General features: G+C 46.2%; 1 protein-coding gene across 1 annotated transcript in view; it reads left to right on the forward strand.

Annotated features, from left to right (window-relative positions):
• The first annotated feature begins 4,089 nt into the window (after positions 1–4,089).
• Positions 4,090–18,615, forward strand: part of LOC146206901 (cubilin-like) — a 324,785-nt gene continuing 310,259 nt past the window's right edge. The window contains exons 1-2 of the mRNA XM_084575889.1: positions 4,090–4,135; positions 10,808–10,998. Coding sequence (XP_084432015.1) covers positions 4,090–4,135; positions 10,808–10,998 — 237 coding nt within the window. The remainder of the gene's footprint in view (positions 4,136–10,807; positions 10,999–18,615) is intronic.

Genomic DNA, 18,615 nt, shown 5'->3' on the forward strand with positions numbered 1-18,615 from the left:
ACACAAAATGGCAACAAGCTCAGGAGAAATTAAAGTAGGAAAGACATCAAAATTAGGTTTATGGAACAATAAAACGCAGCGGGGAATTTCTGTACTATAAATTTTATGAAATGAAGGGGGAATTCCTGCAAATTCTCTTTTAGGGGTAATGTATAAATCGCAGAGAGCAGTTACTGTGATGCCATTATCTTGAATGCATTTAACCATCGGGGCAGTCGCACGACGTGTGTGATCCAAATTTACTTGTAAGAACTTAACATTAACAAGCGTTAACAACCCCTCGTCCCCACCATTAAGGTGGGGACGAGGGGTTGCTGTGGTCCTAAAAGCCATAGTTGGTTCTTGCCCGTATTCAAGCCATTCGTTGATTCTGCAAGATAGTGGAGGAGACGACACCAGCAGGATGGGCACAAGGGCGGCCTGCCGTTGCGCATGAGGTGCATTTTACGTTTGGGTGCTTAATCTGTCTGGGACACTGCGCAAGGGGGTGCGAACCGGCGCATCGAGTACAACACGCCTTATCCGGGGAAGATTTTTGTGTACAAGCTCGAACCCGATACCCATCGGGAACCCCTGCGCGGGCGCTTTAGACGGCACCACGCAAGAATATTTAGGTGGGAACACAGCACGGGCGAGGAACTGGACGCAAGTTTCCAGATAAAGTACCAGCCACGCTCGTTGATAGCAACGTCAGCGTCGATTTAGCGATGAATCCTCGCTGGAAGAAAAAAAAAAGCACATACATCGACGGCGCCGATATCGCACGGCGCGTTTCGCCAGCGTGACTCATTTGCGTGGCCCGAACTGTTTCTCCGTCGTCGCCAGAAGCACCACCGTATCACTTAATTATTAAGCCGTGCCGATTGCATCACTGCCGAAGCGAAGTCCAGAATAATTTATTGGCTTGTCAATACTATTGACGTAATTTAAATCCTAACAACGAAGCGAAGAAAAGGTCGAAGTTGCACTTTAAGTTGAAATATGGGGGAGTGAGTACTAAATTATTCAGCCGTTAAGTCATGGTTATTCAATCGAAGGCGCATTGGAAGCAGTTTTCTCACTTTGAATAATGTAAACAGAGCAAGAAAAGCGAATCCTGCGTTCGAATGGGAGAAAAATATAAAAATTCATAGGCTATTCTTAACCACTTAATGAAGGAAATGCAACAGCGCCCCGTACCACTTCCGCACAAATCCCTAACGTGCAAACGACTGAGTAGAATAATGGTATAAGCAAGCGAAGTACGGACGAATTACGTGCACGAAAACCGGAATAAATGCTGCCGTGGTTTAAGGCTTTCTTTGCATGCCTAACTGCCTTCAATATTGGCACGAGCCCCGACTGCGCGACCCCCGAAACGCGTAGCGCACGCCATGCCCCTTTACAAATCTTGTCCGGGTTGTAGACACGCAGGTAGTGACGAAGCGAGTTGGCACGCTGCTAAGTTCACCGGGCGGGCTGCGGCCTCTGTAACGAGCCGTCAGCGCACAGAATTCTGGCCCACGCCGACGGCGAGAAAGTGACCAACTAGTTAGGTAATAAAAAGTTTGCGCTCTAAAATAGGTTTCAATGAGCTAGGCCCTCTGCATTGTCTGTATGCGCAGCAACCACCACACTTCTTTTTCTGTCGTCGTAACCATGAAGTCTCAGTGCGCCATCGCAATACGGTGACATGTGCAGAATCATAGTTTTCAAAAAAACATGTAATTAATGGAATTTCTTGCCCGCATTTTTAACCAGCATCATTCATCCCATCCAACTCAAAAAGTTTCATACAACACTGGGTATTCTATTTGTGTTCATCAACTGATTTATATGCTGGTTTGGCGCACAACATCAGATTTCTGTTCGTCAATCTGTAATGTAGATTCAAGAAAGCTGTCAACCATAATTTTACCTCTATTGTTTTGTATTTAATAAATCGTACTTGCTGTTCTTTTTCCATTGTTGTGAAATTCTCTTCCCCTCTGCACTGTACCCTGAGGATAAAAGAAAGAGAGAAAGGAGAAAAGAAGCGAAGAGAAGGAAGTGAGAGGGGGGGGGGGAGGTTCAGTGGGAGCTAGCACAACCCAGTTATAGAGGACCTCTAATTAAGGAAGGATTGAAGTAAGGAGCAAACTAAGGATCAAACAAGTGCGCGTCGAGAGGGCGAAAAGATGAGCGGGCACACTGATGGGCGAACTAAAGATGTAAAGACAAAGAACAAATGAAACGACCGATGGTTAATGGTTTGTTGCCAAAGTGCCGCCGCTTATTCGAGCAGCAGGTTTAAACTCCCAGCGAAAAATGCTTCCACTTCTCCGCTTTTATCTAAGCATTCATGAAGACACAGGTTCACAAAGCTGCGGTTAATAATGGACCTAGACAAAATCAACACGGCAAAAATATTTTTCTCATCATCGGCCACAGTTTACGAGGGAATGGCCCTCCAAAAGCGTGTATTCACCATAGAAAAGCATTGCCTCCCACTACGTCACTGGCCGCTTAGCGAACTGCCAACTCGTACGGCTTAGACAAACTAGGGGACTTTATCTGGAACCCGCACTGCCTGCTGTGTCTCCACCTATATATCTTGCACCGTGGAGGACACCCGGGCGGCTGCGCCGCCGCATCGCCTATTCTTGCTTATGTGCACCTCACTCTCTTTTCCGAAGCTAGGACCGCTGGCAGCATCTCTCCAGCAGTCTATTGTATTTTGACTTGTTCATTTATCTCCTGTACCTTTCTCGCTCCTCGGTCTAGTCACACATCCGCCTCACACTTTCAAAACGCCGAAAGGCACGGAATGCCTGTTGCTCAAAGGGATGGCAAGTCGGACCACAACGCGCTGAGTAGAATAAAAAAAGGAGAAAAAAAGGAGGGCACCTGTGTTATTTGCACCTGTGGTGTTCATTTCTTGACGGTCAATGCTGCGTAACTGTATTTGCAGACAAAACGACTATCCCTTAACGAAGTAGTATAAAGTTGTTGGAGGTCCTAAAGCTTTTTCTCGAAAAGAAACGTTGTCGCCTAGTGGAAAATGCTGTTGAGTAGGCGCTCATAAAGCGCAATGAACTTGGAATTGCAGTTGAGAGGCGTGTCAGGTTGAGGAAAAGGTTGGCAGGTGAACAAGCCAGAGAATCGAACCTTTCACGATCACTTTATTCTGCATTCCTCCTGGTACAGAAAAAAATGCGAGGACAAGGACTAAAAGCTGCTATCTAAGCAGCTTGACGAAGGCCCCCTTTGATGGCAGCGTCCAGCGGCAACAACCATACAGTAGTTAAACGTTCACAAAACTGCTTTGTGAAACTGCGGCACCTAGCTTTCATCTTGAGAATTCTGTCCAGGCCGCATTGGGGAGATGGAGTGCCGTCGCGGCGAAGGGAAAGCACTCACGCTATTGAGGGCAGTATCTGGACGCTTGGCCAGGTGATTCTAGCACTGTGTGGCATTGACAGCAATAGCGGGTAATATGGCCAGAAAATACTAAAACATTTTAGAGGGCACTTTTGACCACTAAAATGCGATGAAGCGAAAGCCATTACGTATAGCGCGGTGGATCATTGCGCTCCACTACGGCACCTCTATCTCTCTCTTTCACTCCCTCCTTCCTCCGTTTCTCTAGGGCGTGGTACATGTGTCCGCGGAGAATTGTGAAAAATACGGCGCCTTTTCCATCCTATAAATCAATTTCAAACGCCGCTAATGCCTGCTGTACTAACGCCTCCTAGACATCTGGGTCTGCTTCTGTTTGCTGTGTGGTGCGGCGTTCGAGGAAGCGGCAAATGAAAGGCGCCGCACGGACGCCAGGATCGGACGCCCGGCAGGGTCAGCTTCGTATATGCATGAATGACCTGGTGACGTCATGACCTGTCGTGACGGTACATCGTGCATCCCTTGTCGAACACAACCAGCATTTCATTGAAGGCATCAAAGTTCACCGGCGTTGTATAGTTCGTTTAAAGGAAAGGAAAGGCGCAGTATCTGTTTCTCGCGAAATCGCGGTATCATCCTTACGATAGACAAGGGGAATTATGAAGATTCATAATGAAACATTTCGCAAAAATTACACGGACAAGCGCTGAAGAGCGCTTCACTATCCGGGGCATGGCGCAGTTGGTAAAGCGCTGGGCTGGGTATCCAAGGGTTGGAGGTTTGATTCCCGGTGGAGACGAGGTTTATAATTTATTTTAACTCTCGCTCTAGAAAGCATGACACCTCTGCTGACAACCTTCTGTCGACAACAATCAGGTATTAAAGGCTTTTTCCTTAAAAGTAGCAAATAGGATGGTTATCATTTGTGCGCATTGGGTTGCATTCTCGTGGAGTCGGTCTATGATATGATGATGCCGGCGCGTGTTAAGGCACTAAGATCCCAGGGTAGGTAGGCGGTCGAGGTCTTGTGACGATCTCAGCGTAAGTCGGTGGAATGGCGGGAAGTCTTGGGGCGACGTCGCCGAAAGTCACGGGAGTGGTAACAAGTCGCGGGACGTCGACGTAAGTCAGCGGAGCGGCGACAGGTGATGGCGGATGGACGGACGGGACTGCCTCAGTAACCTCCTCTTGAATGGTTTGACGGAGAGCAGGGGCGAAAATACGTTCGCGGTTTGTTGGGGCGAAGTGAGAGCTGACGCGCCACCTCTTCACGGACGAAGCCTTTTATCTGCTGCAGCAAGGAGGAGTTGTTAGCTGCAGGCTTCAGTGCGGCAAGCGATTCCACTTGCGTTTGGTGCTGAAGAGTCAGCGCGCTTTGCTTGCGCAGCTCTTTGATGCTATGACCGATCGTGAAGACTTCGGAAACAGTACGCAAGTCACGGGCAAATAACATCTGAAAATCGACTCGTCTATGCCTTTCAAGACGCGCTTTATCTTGGCAGCTTCCAACATGTTCGATTTCACCCGCTTGCATAAGTCGACCACATCCTCTATGCAGCCTATAAAGCTTTCACCCATCAGCTGCGACCGTTCACGCAAGCGCTGTTCAGCGCGGCGTTTTATGACTTCCGGGCGTCCAAACACTACTGAGAAAGTCGTTTTGACGGCGGTCCAACTTGGGATATCGCTTCATGGTTCCGGTACCGCAAGTTAGCCACACCGGTAATAAAATATGACGTTGTTCAGCTTTGTGTCGTCGTCCCACTTGTCCTTTGTTCAGCTTTGTGGCGCTGACCACTTTCAAGGACATTCTCAAGGCCCATGGACTCGGCTGCCTGGCCGAGGGCGGGCAGTAGCCAAGCCAAGCCCTTGTTGCCTCCTCTCTACTTTCTGCTTCTCTTTTTCTTTTTTTTTTTTTAATTCTTCGAGGGCTAGCTCGTGTACATTGTAAAAATTCAGCACTGTTCGAACTGTTTTTGCAAGACAAGGCTGCAAGAAGAAATCACTTGAACAACCTTGAGCTCCCTTCGTAGAAGCTGACCCAATCTTCTATGTCATGATCATCAGTCAGTCCCGGTGAAGATAGCTCGGTCTTGCTGGCGAAGGGAGCCGGTACAGATGAATGCCGGGCCCGCCTGCACGGCTTGGTGTCTAGGTGCTCAGGCATTGTGGGTGTCAGGAGAGTGCTCTGCGGAGCTCCAGAATCGATGTTCTTAGCCAGCGACTCCACCAAATGTAAGATGGGGGTTTATTTAAATGTACTGGGACTGGGAACATCCGCGGCGAACACAGCCCGTAGGCAGTCACGTCGAACACGTGCAGCGATAGCAGTGACACCGACTGAAATGTTCACACATGAAAAAGGCCAGAATTCAAGAATGAATAAAAGGCTGCGCGAGCAAGCTAATTTTCAAAATGCCACTACCGATTCTAACGTAGTGAATCACCGCACTAAATGCAAATGCTCTCCCCTGCTTGACAAAACCCGCATCATCAAGAAATGTTCCAGCCAACATGCACGAGAAATTTAAGAAGGCTTTTATCATCAACAAGAAAGATCACAGTTGTGTTAGTGCGCCGTCTAGCACATTGCTTCCAAAAGAAATCGCCTTTCCTGGGCATCAGTCATGATATTCGCAAGACGCCTCTCTGATGTACCTTTACCCCTGTTGTTGCTGTTGTTTTTGTTTGTTTTCACTGGATCATTCCCTTTTTAGTAGTCGTTTTATCTTCCCTACTTTCTTTTTCCTAACACAGTGAGCATGTGCCATTCCTCTCGTCACTTTAATTTCATCCTTGGCAAGTTAAAATTTCCTTTACATTTGTCATCATTTTTTCTTGTTTTCATCCGGTCACCCTTGTTGTTACTCCCGTTGACTTGTTTGCCGGTTCATCTCTAGATTAAGTTCCATTTTTCATGAGCTGAGCCCTTTTCTTCGATATCTCTCGGCGCAGTAACTTCATTCTGTTTGTCTTGATTATATATCTGTATTTATGAAATAAACGCCATTTGCTAGTCAGCGCCTGTGTTGTGTTCTTGCTCCGTCCTGTGTTAGCGCTGTTTCCACCATGATCGTAAACCAACAATCCCAACTCTCCACTCTTCTGAGAATTCGTAGTTCGAATCTGATTTTACAACAAAGGATGGAATGTGGTCATTTTTTCAAGGTTAGCAAAGTGGTCTTAAGTTCCCAGTTAGCATTCGCCGAACGATCTTGACAAGATTCCGGGAAATAGCTGTGAAATTGTGATTGGGCATAATTGCTGGCACCGAAATCAACCCTGTTGTAGTCCGTTAGAACCTTATTCGGTCACTTTTTAATGGGTAACAAGAGCTGGATGTGAAATAGTTATAGTAGGCCTGGTAAAGTGGTAATTCCTTCGCAGGAGGTTGTAAAAGTAGTTCGATAATATTGCTGCCTCTTGTGCGTGTAGTGACATGCTGTAGGTTGAAGTCCAGTGTTAGATCAATGAATTGGTCTGAATCGTTGGAAGATGATATACTGAGAACTGAGATTGATTTCCAGCTGATTTTTGTGAAGTTAAAATGGCCAAATGAATAAATGAGGGAGCTTAGAATTTGTCTTTGATCTCGAAAAAACGCCTCACAAAATGGTGAATAACTATTTGCAGGCCTGTAGCAGATCCCAAAAACATATTTACGAACCTTATCATTCTCGCATGCCCACGTGAAGTCGAAAACGCTGTCACTGCTAATTTGAGATGATGATCCGCCTTTTTTACTTTTTCTGTCATGCCGGTATTTCGTAAAATTAGAGGAAAATATTTCGCAGTCTCTGATATCGGCTTTCAATGACCAGCAGTGAATATCTCAAGAATTACACTCCGGATGTTGGTGAAAGCAATATTTAGACTGTATGGCGATAACACAGACTTTAAGGCCCGTCATGTACTACTTCCCGAGGGTGGTCCTGTGCTGCTTTGCAGACTATTAGGAGCGAGGTCATAAAAAATCATTCACGCTCACATGAAGCTTTCAAAGCTCAGCTTAAAGGCATCCTTTTGCGGTAGAACGAATTATAGCAGTTTAGAACATGATTTCCCGTCAGAAATTCAGACTTCTATGATAGTGCAGATGGTTCCTGAAGTTTTCGCCAACCCCAGGACGGAATTGTCTATTTTGTTTTGAACGAATTTAAATATGATAGGCAGTTTTTTGTTGTCACACTAATTTTGGATGTAGTTGGCACGTTAAATTTTATTGCGGTCCAAATTGAGATCGATGGGATCTGCACAAAGTTGCGCAATATCGTTTTCTGAATCCGCTTATTATTCGGCGCTTATGTAATCAAGGCCTAAAAAAATCGCATTATTGCGGCGCATACTCGGTTCCTGGTGTAAATGTTGGCAGACTGCAATTTAGCGTTGAATGTCCTTGAAATCCGCTCCATGCCTAGTGTTTATGAAAAACACCTGGACAACACTTTTCAAAATGTCTGTTAAGCTTGCTGTGCCCGTTTCGAGGAACCAGTGGGCAGCCGCGATCTGTGATCTTCACAAGTACCCGGGTGAAGCAGCTGCTCTTGATCTGTTAAAACGTGTTTTCTATGCCATAAAGGTGGAAGTAGTCTTCAAATTTCACACATGTTAACAGGAGCAAATGGAGCCCATTTGAAATTCTAGACATAAGCGACTTGCATAATATAACTTTGGAGAGAATGCATGATATAATTATTGCTGGTAGTCTCTCTCTTGAACGCAAACTGGTTTACAATGTTGACTATAGACCGAAAATCCCGAGCCCCGGAGCACCCGCTGTGGGAGGCAGTCCTGTGAGGATCGGGACTGATTTCTGCATGATGCATAAAATAACTAGCACAAATAGATGGGAGTCGTAACGGTACAGGCATGGCCTCTTTATGAAAGCTACCACTTTGCGGTATCCATATTTTATTGAAAATACCATTTGTGCGTTTGGTTTTTAGAAACAATAGATGTACATGCGGCTCGACGTAGCCAGCCAGGACGCAAGAACTGTGACAACAAAGTGCAGCGAACTGATGACGCAGTCTCGGTGCTGACGTGGCTCTAAGAGCTGCAGGTGATGTTTTGTGCAGAACCAGGCAGCACACAATGGCAAACATATCTTCAATCTGCCTCAGTGGCAATTCTGCTGCTTGAAATGAAGCTGTAGGATGAAATCCTGACTGTGCCGTTATTGGTACTCTGGAGCAGCTCACTACGCCATAGGTCAGGTGCACCTTAGGGGTCTTACTGCTAATAATATAGTCATGTTCTACTTTGTCTGCCGGCAAATGTACTAATTGAACAGCTTAAGCCTGCTCACGTGCTGTGTTTTGGTAATGCTCTCAACCATAGCGGGCGGTTACTGTGAGTAATGTACATACATCTCAACATAGCTTGGGTAAATGTGTACGTGTATTTGTACAAATATATAGTAACAGTGACTACATTCGTACAGAGCAAGTAAAGCCAAGCCAACAGTCTCTGACCTGCTTCACGAAATTCGTAGTGAGATTGTAGGCTTGAATATATTTTTTACGTACTCGCCCACTATTCGTCCCATCTCTTTTGCTTCACCATTTTTCCCTTATCCCTTTTATTTCACGCCGACCGCAGCTTAGATGCCTAACATAGCAGGTGCTGCGGTTGGCACCCACTTTGTTCTGCCCTCTTGCTTTATTTTGTCAAAGAACCTGTATATACACGCAGTGTCATGTAAGCGTTGAACAAACTGCTAGAATTAACTGCACTTGATGGAGGCCACATTTTTTGCCTCAGATATTACACATTCCAATAGTTCCATCTAGACATGCAATCGAGATGAAATGCACCCAAACAATAAACTTATTACAATGTGGACATTACGAAATTAATCCGTAATGAAAAGCAACCAGCTATGTAAACTTGGACTGCTTGAAAGAGATCTCCAGATTGCTTAATCAGTTAATGCTTTGAAGAGCGATGTTATTTTTTTTTGTCTTTAAAACCACAAAAATATCGGAGAATGCCAGCCTCGCATAACGCCTAGCAATTCCCAGCTAGGAAATGAATTGCATCAAAAGACGCAAAAAGGCTTATGATAAGAAATTATACAGAAACGATGGCTACTAAACCCAAAATAAAACAGCTAGTACAAATAAATAGAGAAATGGTACACAGATGCTCACAGAATACAATTGTTCGCCTCTTGCGGTCTTCAGAGGCACCGTATTAGGCTTTCAGGTCCGTTGTTGACAAGTTCCGACGATAAAATGAAACTGCCCTTATGTTCTGTGAACGTGTTCCGCCTGCCTCCGTTGCCATCGTTATCACTCTTTTTGGCCATGCTGGCACCCCAGCAGCACGATTTCGAATTACGCCATGGCGTTTAGACCTTTACACTTGCCTCAAAGGTTTGACGCACGCACACAAAGTTACTAGGAGCAAAAGATATTTGACAAACGCGACAATCAGCGACAGCACACGCTGCATGTAGACTTTACACATGGTTTCAAGGATCGCTACAACACGAAAACCATTCAAGTTGTGCATTCGTTGTTGTGAACTTGTTACAACTTCCACATAAAAGTCTGGCCACAATTAAATGGTTAATGCGAAATCGTAGAAAATGCATTTCAGTTGTATTAAGCAATACATATTATATTAACAAAGCGGCATGCATTCACTGAGCGCCGCCGGGTCACGATCTTAGCTCGCATGCAACTTATCACACAGCGCACTAAAGCACTGAACATTTTATGCTGGGACACCAGACAAAACGTGCACCTTCTTGGGAAAGATGAATTATGACGCCGGCATCTAACACTGGGACATGTACAACCCCGTACCTCTTCTTTGCGTACAGGGGCTCCATGACCAAAAACGACGTCCTTTTTAGCAGAAGCGCTGAACCGTATGCATCAACGTGAATGGTATGGCGTTAATTGCCAAAATCGCGAGAAAGACCCTAAAATCACAGTGCTAAAATAAGGAAAAACTAAAACATTGCAGATTCAGGAACGTGAGAAGCAATAGGCTTGGCCCAACCAACCCAACAAACGTAAACAAAACAAGCAGAAGGATCACGGTGGATAGCAAAAGTAGCGCCTACTCAGGTGCACTGCTGTGAGAGAACGCAATCATATATGTTTTTTTTTTATATAAATGAAGCGTTATGCCTCTCCACGAAATCTGCCCAACTAAAACATTTTTAAATTACTTTTACAGTAGGACTTTTATTATTATGAACATTTTAGAGTTTTGTTGGTTTTGTCTCCTGAACGTTACTGGAATAAAAGTTTGTACTAGCAACACTGTGTCCACCCTTTTAGTGATGTCGCCGGCACTTTGTTCTAGACTGCTATCGGGCTCTACCTTCACGACTCAGGTACCGGTTCCACAGAGGTATGCAGAATTACACACCCTCTCATAGTCAGTATGCGCCTGTTGTATTCACTTTGCACCTGCAACCGTTTCCTTTGCGCAGCGTGCGGAGGGTTCCTGACTCAGTTCCGAGGCCAATTCCAGTCTCCCAACTATCCGGACCACTACGACGACTCGGCCGTGTGTCGCTGGTACATATTTGCGCCCAAGGAGTTCGCCATCTTGATCGAGAAGCACGCCATAGACATTGAGGACGACGCCAGCCGCTCGGATTGCCCGTACGACTTTCTCAGGGTGCGCACTTTCACTGCTTCCTCTATGCATTCTGTGCAGCAGTGAGTTTTATGCGGCACAGGTATGCCGTTTTTGAAGCCTTTTCGGTTTCGCGCCTCAGAGTAGCAAGTAGTTGGGACGCTATGCTGCTGTTTGATAGCCTTGTTTGCCCCATGGGCACCTATCTGTTTGCCACTCAGGCTTTTATGTAAATGACCTCATTATCATAAATATGCTTTGTTATGCAGAGAAATTAATGGGCGATCGCTGTAGATGAAAAGTGCAGCAGCGCCATTCTTTTCCTGATTGGAATTTGAAGGGCGCGCGAAACACTACAAAAAGGACATGGAAGTAGGACGTGACAGGCATCAAATCACGCCGTCGTCTATACAACGGCAATGTCAATCGAGATGGCGAGGCCAGAAGCAGACTGCAAAAGAGATCTTTCGCACATTAGTAAAGAAAATGAGCTCAGGCAGCACGTGGACTGTCTGTTATTGACAATTTCTCTGAACTACAGGCGGCACTGTGTGGAGCCAAAATGGCGACCATAGGAAGGACTCCGCCTGTAATTATCATGTTGGGCGCAATATCAGGCTTCCTTAATTGCACGATTGCGCCAAGGTTTAGCTAATGTCATCAGTAATCTGGGATTTGCTGATGACATTCCCTTGCTAAGCAACTCGGGGGATGAACTGCAAATAATGATTGATGACCTAGACAGTAAAAGTAGAAAGGTAGGCTTGAAAATCAATATGCAGAAGACTAAGGTAATGTTCAACAGCCTCGGGAAGGAACAGCAGTTTACATTAGGTAGCGAAGTACTGGAAGTAGTAGGCGAATATGTCTACTTAGGACAGGTAGTAGCCGCAGATCCGGACCATGAAAAGGAAATAAGAAGAATAAGATTGGGATGGAGCGCATTTGGCAAGCACTCGCAGATTATGACTCAGCTTACCGGTATCGCTCAAGAGGAAAGTATACAACAGTTGAATCTTACCTGTACTCACCTATGAGGCTGAAACGTGGAGGCTAACCAAGAGAGTTCTACTTAAGTTGAGGACAACCCAGGGGGCTATGGAACGAAAAATGGTAGGGGTAACATTAAGAGATAGGAAGCGTGCAGAGTGGGTCAGAGAAATAACTCAAGTTACCGACATTCTAGTGGGAATTAAGAAGAAATGGGCATGGGCAGGACATGTAGTGCGAAGAGAGGATAACCGGTGGTCGCTTAGGGTAATAAAGTGGATTCCAAGGGAAGGAAAGCGTAGTAGGGGGCAGCAGAAAGTTAGGGGAGGGGGGGCGGATGAGGGTAAGAAGTTCGCAGGGGTCAAGTGGATGCAGCTAGCACACAACCGGGTCAAGTGGAGAAATATGGGAGAGGCCTTCGCCCTGCAGTGGGTATAGTCAGGCTGATGATGATGATGATGATGATGATGACGACCCTCAGTCGACAAAAACAACGAACCAAATGCACACTGGAGATTTGTTTGCCCGCATTTGTTTGCAGCCCGTGTCTGCAAACAAATGCGGGCAAGAGAAACCGCACGCGATCACCGGGTGCCTCCAGGGCGCTCTTAACATTCAGTGTTCGTGCCCCAAGGGAAAGTCTCGGCTTGCTTCTTAAGCAAGGCTTCGCAAAATTCATGCATGGCGCTGAGAGTTTTCGATGGTTTGTTTTTTGAAATCCTTCATTTCTATTCGCGAACTCTAGCATAATTTTTGTGTAGCCCTCACCTTGTACATACATTTCTTATTGCATTCGTTGAATGCAGACAGGACTGAACAAAACCTAGAGAACTGTGCTGGGGCCAAGCGTTCATTTTATGCTGTGTCACTTCAGCGCGAGCACGGGTCGCGAAACCTAGATTTCGCTTGTTTTGCAGAGAGGTGCACGATACGCTTGACTCGGGTTGCTCTGCAGGGGATCCAATTTCTGGAAATGAGTGCAATTTACTGATGGGATGCAAGGTTCGGGGGAACACGGCTTCTCTCACTGCGTCCGTTGGCTCCTATTTGCTCAAATGCCCTCGTCAATTGTCGCTCTCTTCTCTTGGCTGGGGCGTTTCATTTGGCGGATAGTGAACCACAAGTGTTGGGACTAAATATGCATGTGTGCGAAAGTATAAAATGCAGAGATATAGAAATAAAACGCAATACTTTAATTGGAGCTTGGGTTATGATGAGGTGAAATTCTGCAAGCGTTACGAATGCATCGCAGCTGCCAATAAATCAGCCATCATCATCACCACCAGCAGCACTACCAGCCGGACTATACCCACTACAGGGCGAAGGCCTCTCCCACAGTACTCTTCCAACCAAAGGAATTGCTTGCCTCTCGGTGGTTGGCAAGCAATTGCTTTCATAGGGCTTGACAAGACATTTACAACTATTTTTAGATCTTTATAGTAGTGATGTGAATATGTGCGTAAGACATTTCAAGCCGGCATGTAGGCCACGTCTCGCAATAATTATGGTTGGTTGGTTGGTTGTTTTGTGGGGTTTAACGTCCCAAAGCAACTCAGGCTATGAGAGACGCCGTAGTGGAGGACTCCGGAAATTTCGACCACCTGGGGTTCTTTAACGTGCACTGACAACGCACAGCACACGGGCTCCTTGCTTTTCGCCTCCAACGAAAAGCTGCCGCCGAGACCGGGATTCGATCCCGCGTCCTTGGGAACAGTAGTCGAGCGCCGTAACCACCGCGCCACCCCGGCGGGGTTCAAAAATTATGAAGCGACAGTTTGAATTAACAAGGCTTAAAGAATTAACATTAAAATGCCTAAGTCATTTAATTACCCTTGGCTTAATTACCTTTGTGCTGCATTATTCACGCCATTATTTAGGTTATAATATTGTAAAATTAATGTAAAATGAATAATATTAACATTACTTGCATAAGTATTATACTGAAAGCAAGAAGTTTTGTATAATATTTACATAATTTGCCTTTTATTGAAAAAGTAAGAAGTGTTCAAAAGCTGTTGTACACAAAATAAAAAATTGCAGTAGTCTAGCTCTTGTTAAAACTGGTAAATTCCGCAAGCAATACTGCAATGGTTGCGCTTAAGTGTATAGAGGTGCACGACGCGCTCGTCTAGCAGCGGCTTGCGGTCGCTGCTTTCTAGCCGTTGTTTACGTTCTTCAGCAGTCTCTTGAGCCCGTGGCTGTTTTCTGGCTTCGGCGCATCGCCGATGCTTCTCCTTGTAAAAGTGCATAATAACTGATTTACCCCTACGCGAACTCCTATTTCTCTGTTTCCACTTTCACTCCTGTAGCGATCGTATCTTTATCAATGCGCAATTCCTTACCCCTGGCGGCGGCCGTCCGCCCCTTGGACCCTGAGTGGTGCGTCCCGACCATCGCTTTGGCGCAGTGCCTGGATTTCGACGCGCGCATTCAACATCGGACCTTGCTCGCATTGCATGCGGTCAGAGAGTGCGATCCGGGAAACGCCAGGAGTGCGAAGTGCGTGAGGACAGGAGTGAGCGGTGCGTCAGCAGGAAAAGCGGACGCTTGAAAACTGTGTGAACGTGCGTGAGCACTCCCCCCTTCCTCCCTTCCCTTAGACGCGGTTCAAGTGTTGACGCAGCTGAAGCTCAAGGTCAAGCACAGCGTCCACCGCGGTTACGCGACGGCACGAAATCTGCCGCAGCATTGCTTACGCAATTTAAAACAATTTTCCATGTTCCTTGAAGTCCATCCGCGACGATTCCATCAATGGGACTGCCAGAGCTGAGGGATTGCTTCCTGCAGAAGAACAGAGAATTTTTCTGAACGAATATATTACAAATTGGGTGCATCCACCTTCAACAGAAACACAATCTGTTAACGATAATGTGTTTGAAATGCATTTCCTCCCTGTCAGCCATTACAAACTGGGTGCATCAACTTCAACAGAAACACAATCTGGTAACGATAATTTGTTTGAAATGCATTTCCTCCCTGTCAGCCGCCTTTTGCATTCAGTGCATTCCAAACATTAATATGGGCATGCGGCCAAATTCAGGCTGAAATTTTTGGCACCAGGGCACCGCAACATAAAGATTTGCAGGCCCGATATGTAGCCTGTGTGTTTGAAACTTCAGCACCAAGAACTTTTTACAGTTTTCTTGAACTTCCTCTTGAAAATTACACACCTTGCTCGGTCATAGAAGCAAAAACAAATACCATAAATCATTGTAGTTCACCCCTCATTTCTCCTGCTTTTTGTCTGCTAATGAACTGTAAGATACTTGCCTGCTTGTTAATTACAAGAAAGGTAAGCAAGTAACGAGCACAAGACTCTCAAGACAGAGTCTAAAGCTGACTCGAGCTTCGTGTGGCGCAAAAAAAATGGTGCCGTCACATTACGCTTCGCAGCTGCTTTTCCTAAAATGAGAGATGTCATGAGCAGAAAACGTATACAGCAAACAGCCACTCTAAGGGCTTAGAGAAACTACATTGCAATGCCATCTCCCAGCTACTTCTGGATAAGGGATCGCTGATAGGGACCCTTTTAGGTAAAGGGCATGGCAATTGGCTTGTTTCAATGAGGCGAGCTCCTGTACGGCAAAATATCAACAGCACCACATGAGTACAGACTATCTGGGGCCACCTTTTATTTTTATTCTCTTATCCAGTAGAGCTCCACAGAGGAGCACAACTGGAAAGTTGGGAGGGGTCCAGATCCCACATGAATTTGGTGGTTTTTTTTTATTTTTAGTTGGTTATTATTCAGCCATAAAATTATTACATTTTTCTTTTGATCTGTTTGAAAAACATTTCCTACGTTCAGTGGCTGTTGCTAACTCATTATGTATCTTATAATAAACCCTTCATTTCCCCATTTTTGTCGTCAGTCAGGGTATGATATATAGACAACCACAGCTTTCTCTCTCCCAGGTGAAATACCATTTTACCCCCATCATCATCATCAATATCAGCCGGACTACACCCACCACCGGGCGAAGGCATCTCTTATTTTCCTCCAAATAACCCGAGTCCTGTGCTAGCTGCATCCACTTGACCCCTGCGAATGTCTTAATCTCATCCACCCACCTAAATTTCTCTTGCTATGCTTACATTCCATTCAAATCCAATCGATTACTCTTAGTGACCATCGGTTATCCCCTCTTCAGACTACGTGCCCTGCCCATTCCCATTTCTTCTTAACTTCGACTAGTTTTACCCCCAAGAAGCTTTTATCCATTTTCTTCGGTATTGTGTACACACAAAATTACGCTAGCAATATCACAGAACAGCAAATACCGGCTGCCTCACCATACCTATCACATAAAATAATTTTCTTTAACAAATAAAATACAGTAGAACCACTTTATAGTAAAGTCACTGGGACTGGCAAAAATTTTACTATATCAGGCTCTATACTATATCAGTGGTTAGTGATGGCATGGTCCTGAAGATGCTATCTGGTAATTAAATTCCCACTTACTAAACATACCTTATGACGTAAGGAAAAAAACTCTTAATACCTTCCATCTCTCTCTTGTCGTCTCTTCGGGCTATTTTTTGTTATAAGATTTTTGTTTACATCTTGTGGAAGTGCCTCTTAAGCATGAGGGCAACATAGCTATGAATGCAACCAAGTTTGATTTTATGTGAAAACTGAAGCGTTGCATGAACACGGTGCCATCTTCCGCTGTCTGTCACCTGGAAGGCAATAGATGAGAAATGCGAGCGGCATTCAAGCGCTACTAAATCGCGCACGCCTCCACTGCTTTCCACCGCTGCTTCATGCTGCACAGTGCTGCGAATGTTTGGCATGTGAAGAAGAAGATGAGCTGCAAGTCTTTGCCGTTCATTGCGCAAAGTGACGACACCTATTTCAGGATTCTCGCTATGCACGGCAAGTGCCCAGCCTGTAGAGCCTATAGCGGTGTGCCCCACTCGAGTCATCATCCAAGAAGTTTTGTACGCAATAGAGTTCGTAGTTTTGTCTTCCTGCTCTCATGATCTTATTTTGGGTTGAGATTTTCTGTCGCGTCATAATGCGGTGATCAACTGTGCACGTGCCGAAATGGAGTTTTTTGCGCTAGACGAACCGTCGCCGGACGTTCCTTTTCCCAAAGTCCTCGTTGCCGAAGATACTGATCTCCCTGCGTGCTCTTTCGTTCTTGTGCCCACCGCTTGTGTTTTTTCCCGCCGTACTGATGTACATTTTATCCCATCGCCTATCTTTCTAAGCCACAAAAATCTTCTCCTGCCATACGCCGTACTTTCTGTGTCAGCTGGCCTCACCGCGCTCTGGATTTGTAATCCGTTCTCATTTCCCGTATCCCTGCGTCGCGGTGAATGCCTCGGCACCATCCAGCTCATTGATTCTATTCTTCCTGGTGACGCAACACCCGCGTCACAGCCCGCTGACTTGGCTGCACTCACACCGCCTGTTCTTGCACTGGACCAGTCTTCTGCTGACGTATTCCTCCGCTCCATCGATGCCATTCTTCCTGAACCTCAATGCTCAAAACTTCTCGCGCTGCTTCATCAGTTCCGTTCTTCATTCGACTCTCACCAGCCTGCTTTGAGCCGCACATCAACTGTTGCCCACCACATTGACACCGGTTCCCATGCTCCTCTGCGTCAGCGCCCCTATCGAGTGTCGGCCACCGAGCGCCGAGTTATTGAAGGCCAAGTTCAAACAATGTTACAGAATGGAGTGATTGAGTCTTCTAATAGTGCCTCCCCTGTTGTCCTAGTGCGGAAGAAAGACGGTTCTATTCGCTTCTGTGTTGACTACCGTCGCCTAAACAAAATCACGAGGAAAGACGTCTACCCTCTCCCGCGTATAGATGATGCATTGGACTGCTTACAAGGTGCTGAACTTTTTTCTTCGCTTGATTTACGATCCGGTTACTGGCAGGTGCCCATGGCTGCGGACGATCGCCCTAAAACCGCGTTTGTCACTCCCGATGGCCTCCTTGAATATACCGTCATGCCGTTCGGTCTCTGCAATGCTCCTGCTACATTCGAGCGTATGATGGATAGAATTCTGCGTGGCCTAAAATGGAAGATGTGCCTCTGTTACCTTGACGACATCGTGGTGTTCTCGCCGGACTTTGCGACCCACCTCTCTCGACTGAAGCAGGTCTTGACATGTCTTGCGAACGCCGGTCTGCAGCTCAACTTGAAGAAGTGTCGTTTCACTGCTCGTGAGCTGACCCTTTTGGGCCACGTTGTGTCCAAAGATGGTATCCGTCCTGATCCCGCCAAACTTCGAACTGTGACTGCATTCCCGAAATCTACTAACATCAAGCAACTGAGGAGTTTTTTTGGGTTTGTGCTCATACTTTCGGCGTTTTGTACGGAACTTTGCTTCCATTGTCGCCCCGCTGACTGAGCTCCTCGGCCATAACTCAGACATTTCGCTGTGGTCATCAGCATGCGACGACGCCTACAACACCTTGCGCCGCCTCCTCACAGCGCCGCCCATCCTGCGCCATTTTGACCCCCAGGCGCCAACCGAAGTGCACGCAGACGCGAGTGGTGTCGGCCTCGGAGCTGTGCTTGCTCAGCGCCCCTCTGGCTTCGGTGAGTACGTAGTCGCTTAAGCCAGCCGTACTCTCACCAAAGCCGAAGCGAACTACTCTGTAACGGAAAAGGAGTGCTTGGCCATTGTCTGGGCAATCACAAAGTTTC

Source organism: Amblyomma maculatum, chromosome 1 (genome assembly GCF_055883805.1).
Source record: "Amblyomma maculatum isolate TAMU_Amacu chromosome 1, ASM5588380v1, whole genome shotgun sequence".
Taxonomy (NCBI): Eukaryota; Metazoa; Arthropoda; class Arachnida; order Ixodida; family Ixodidae; genus Amblyomma; species Amblyomma maculatum.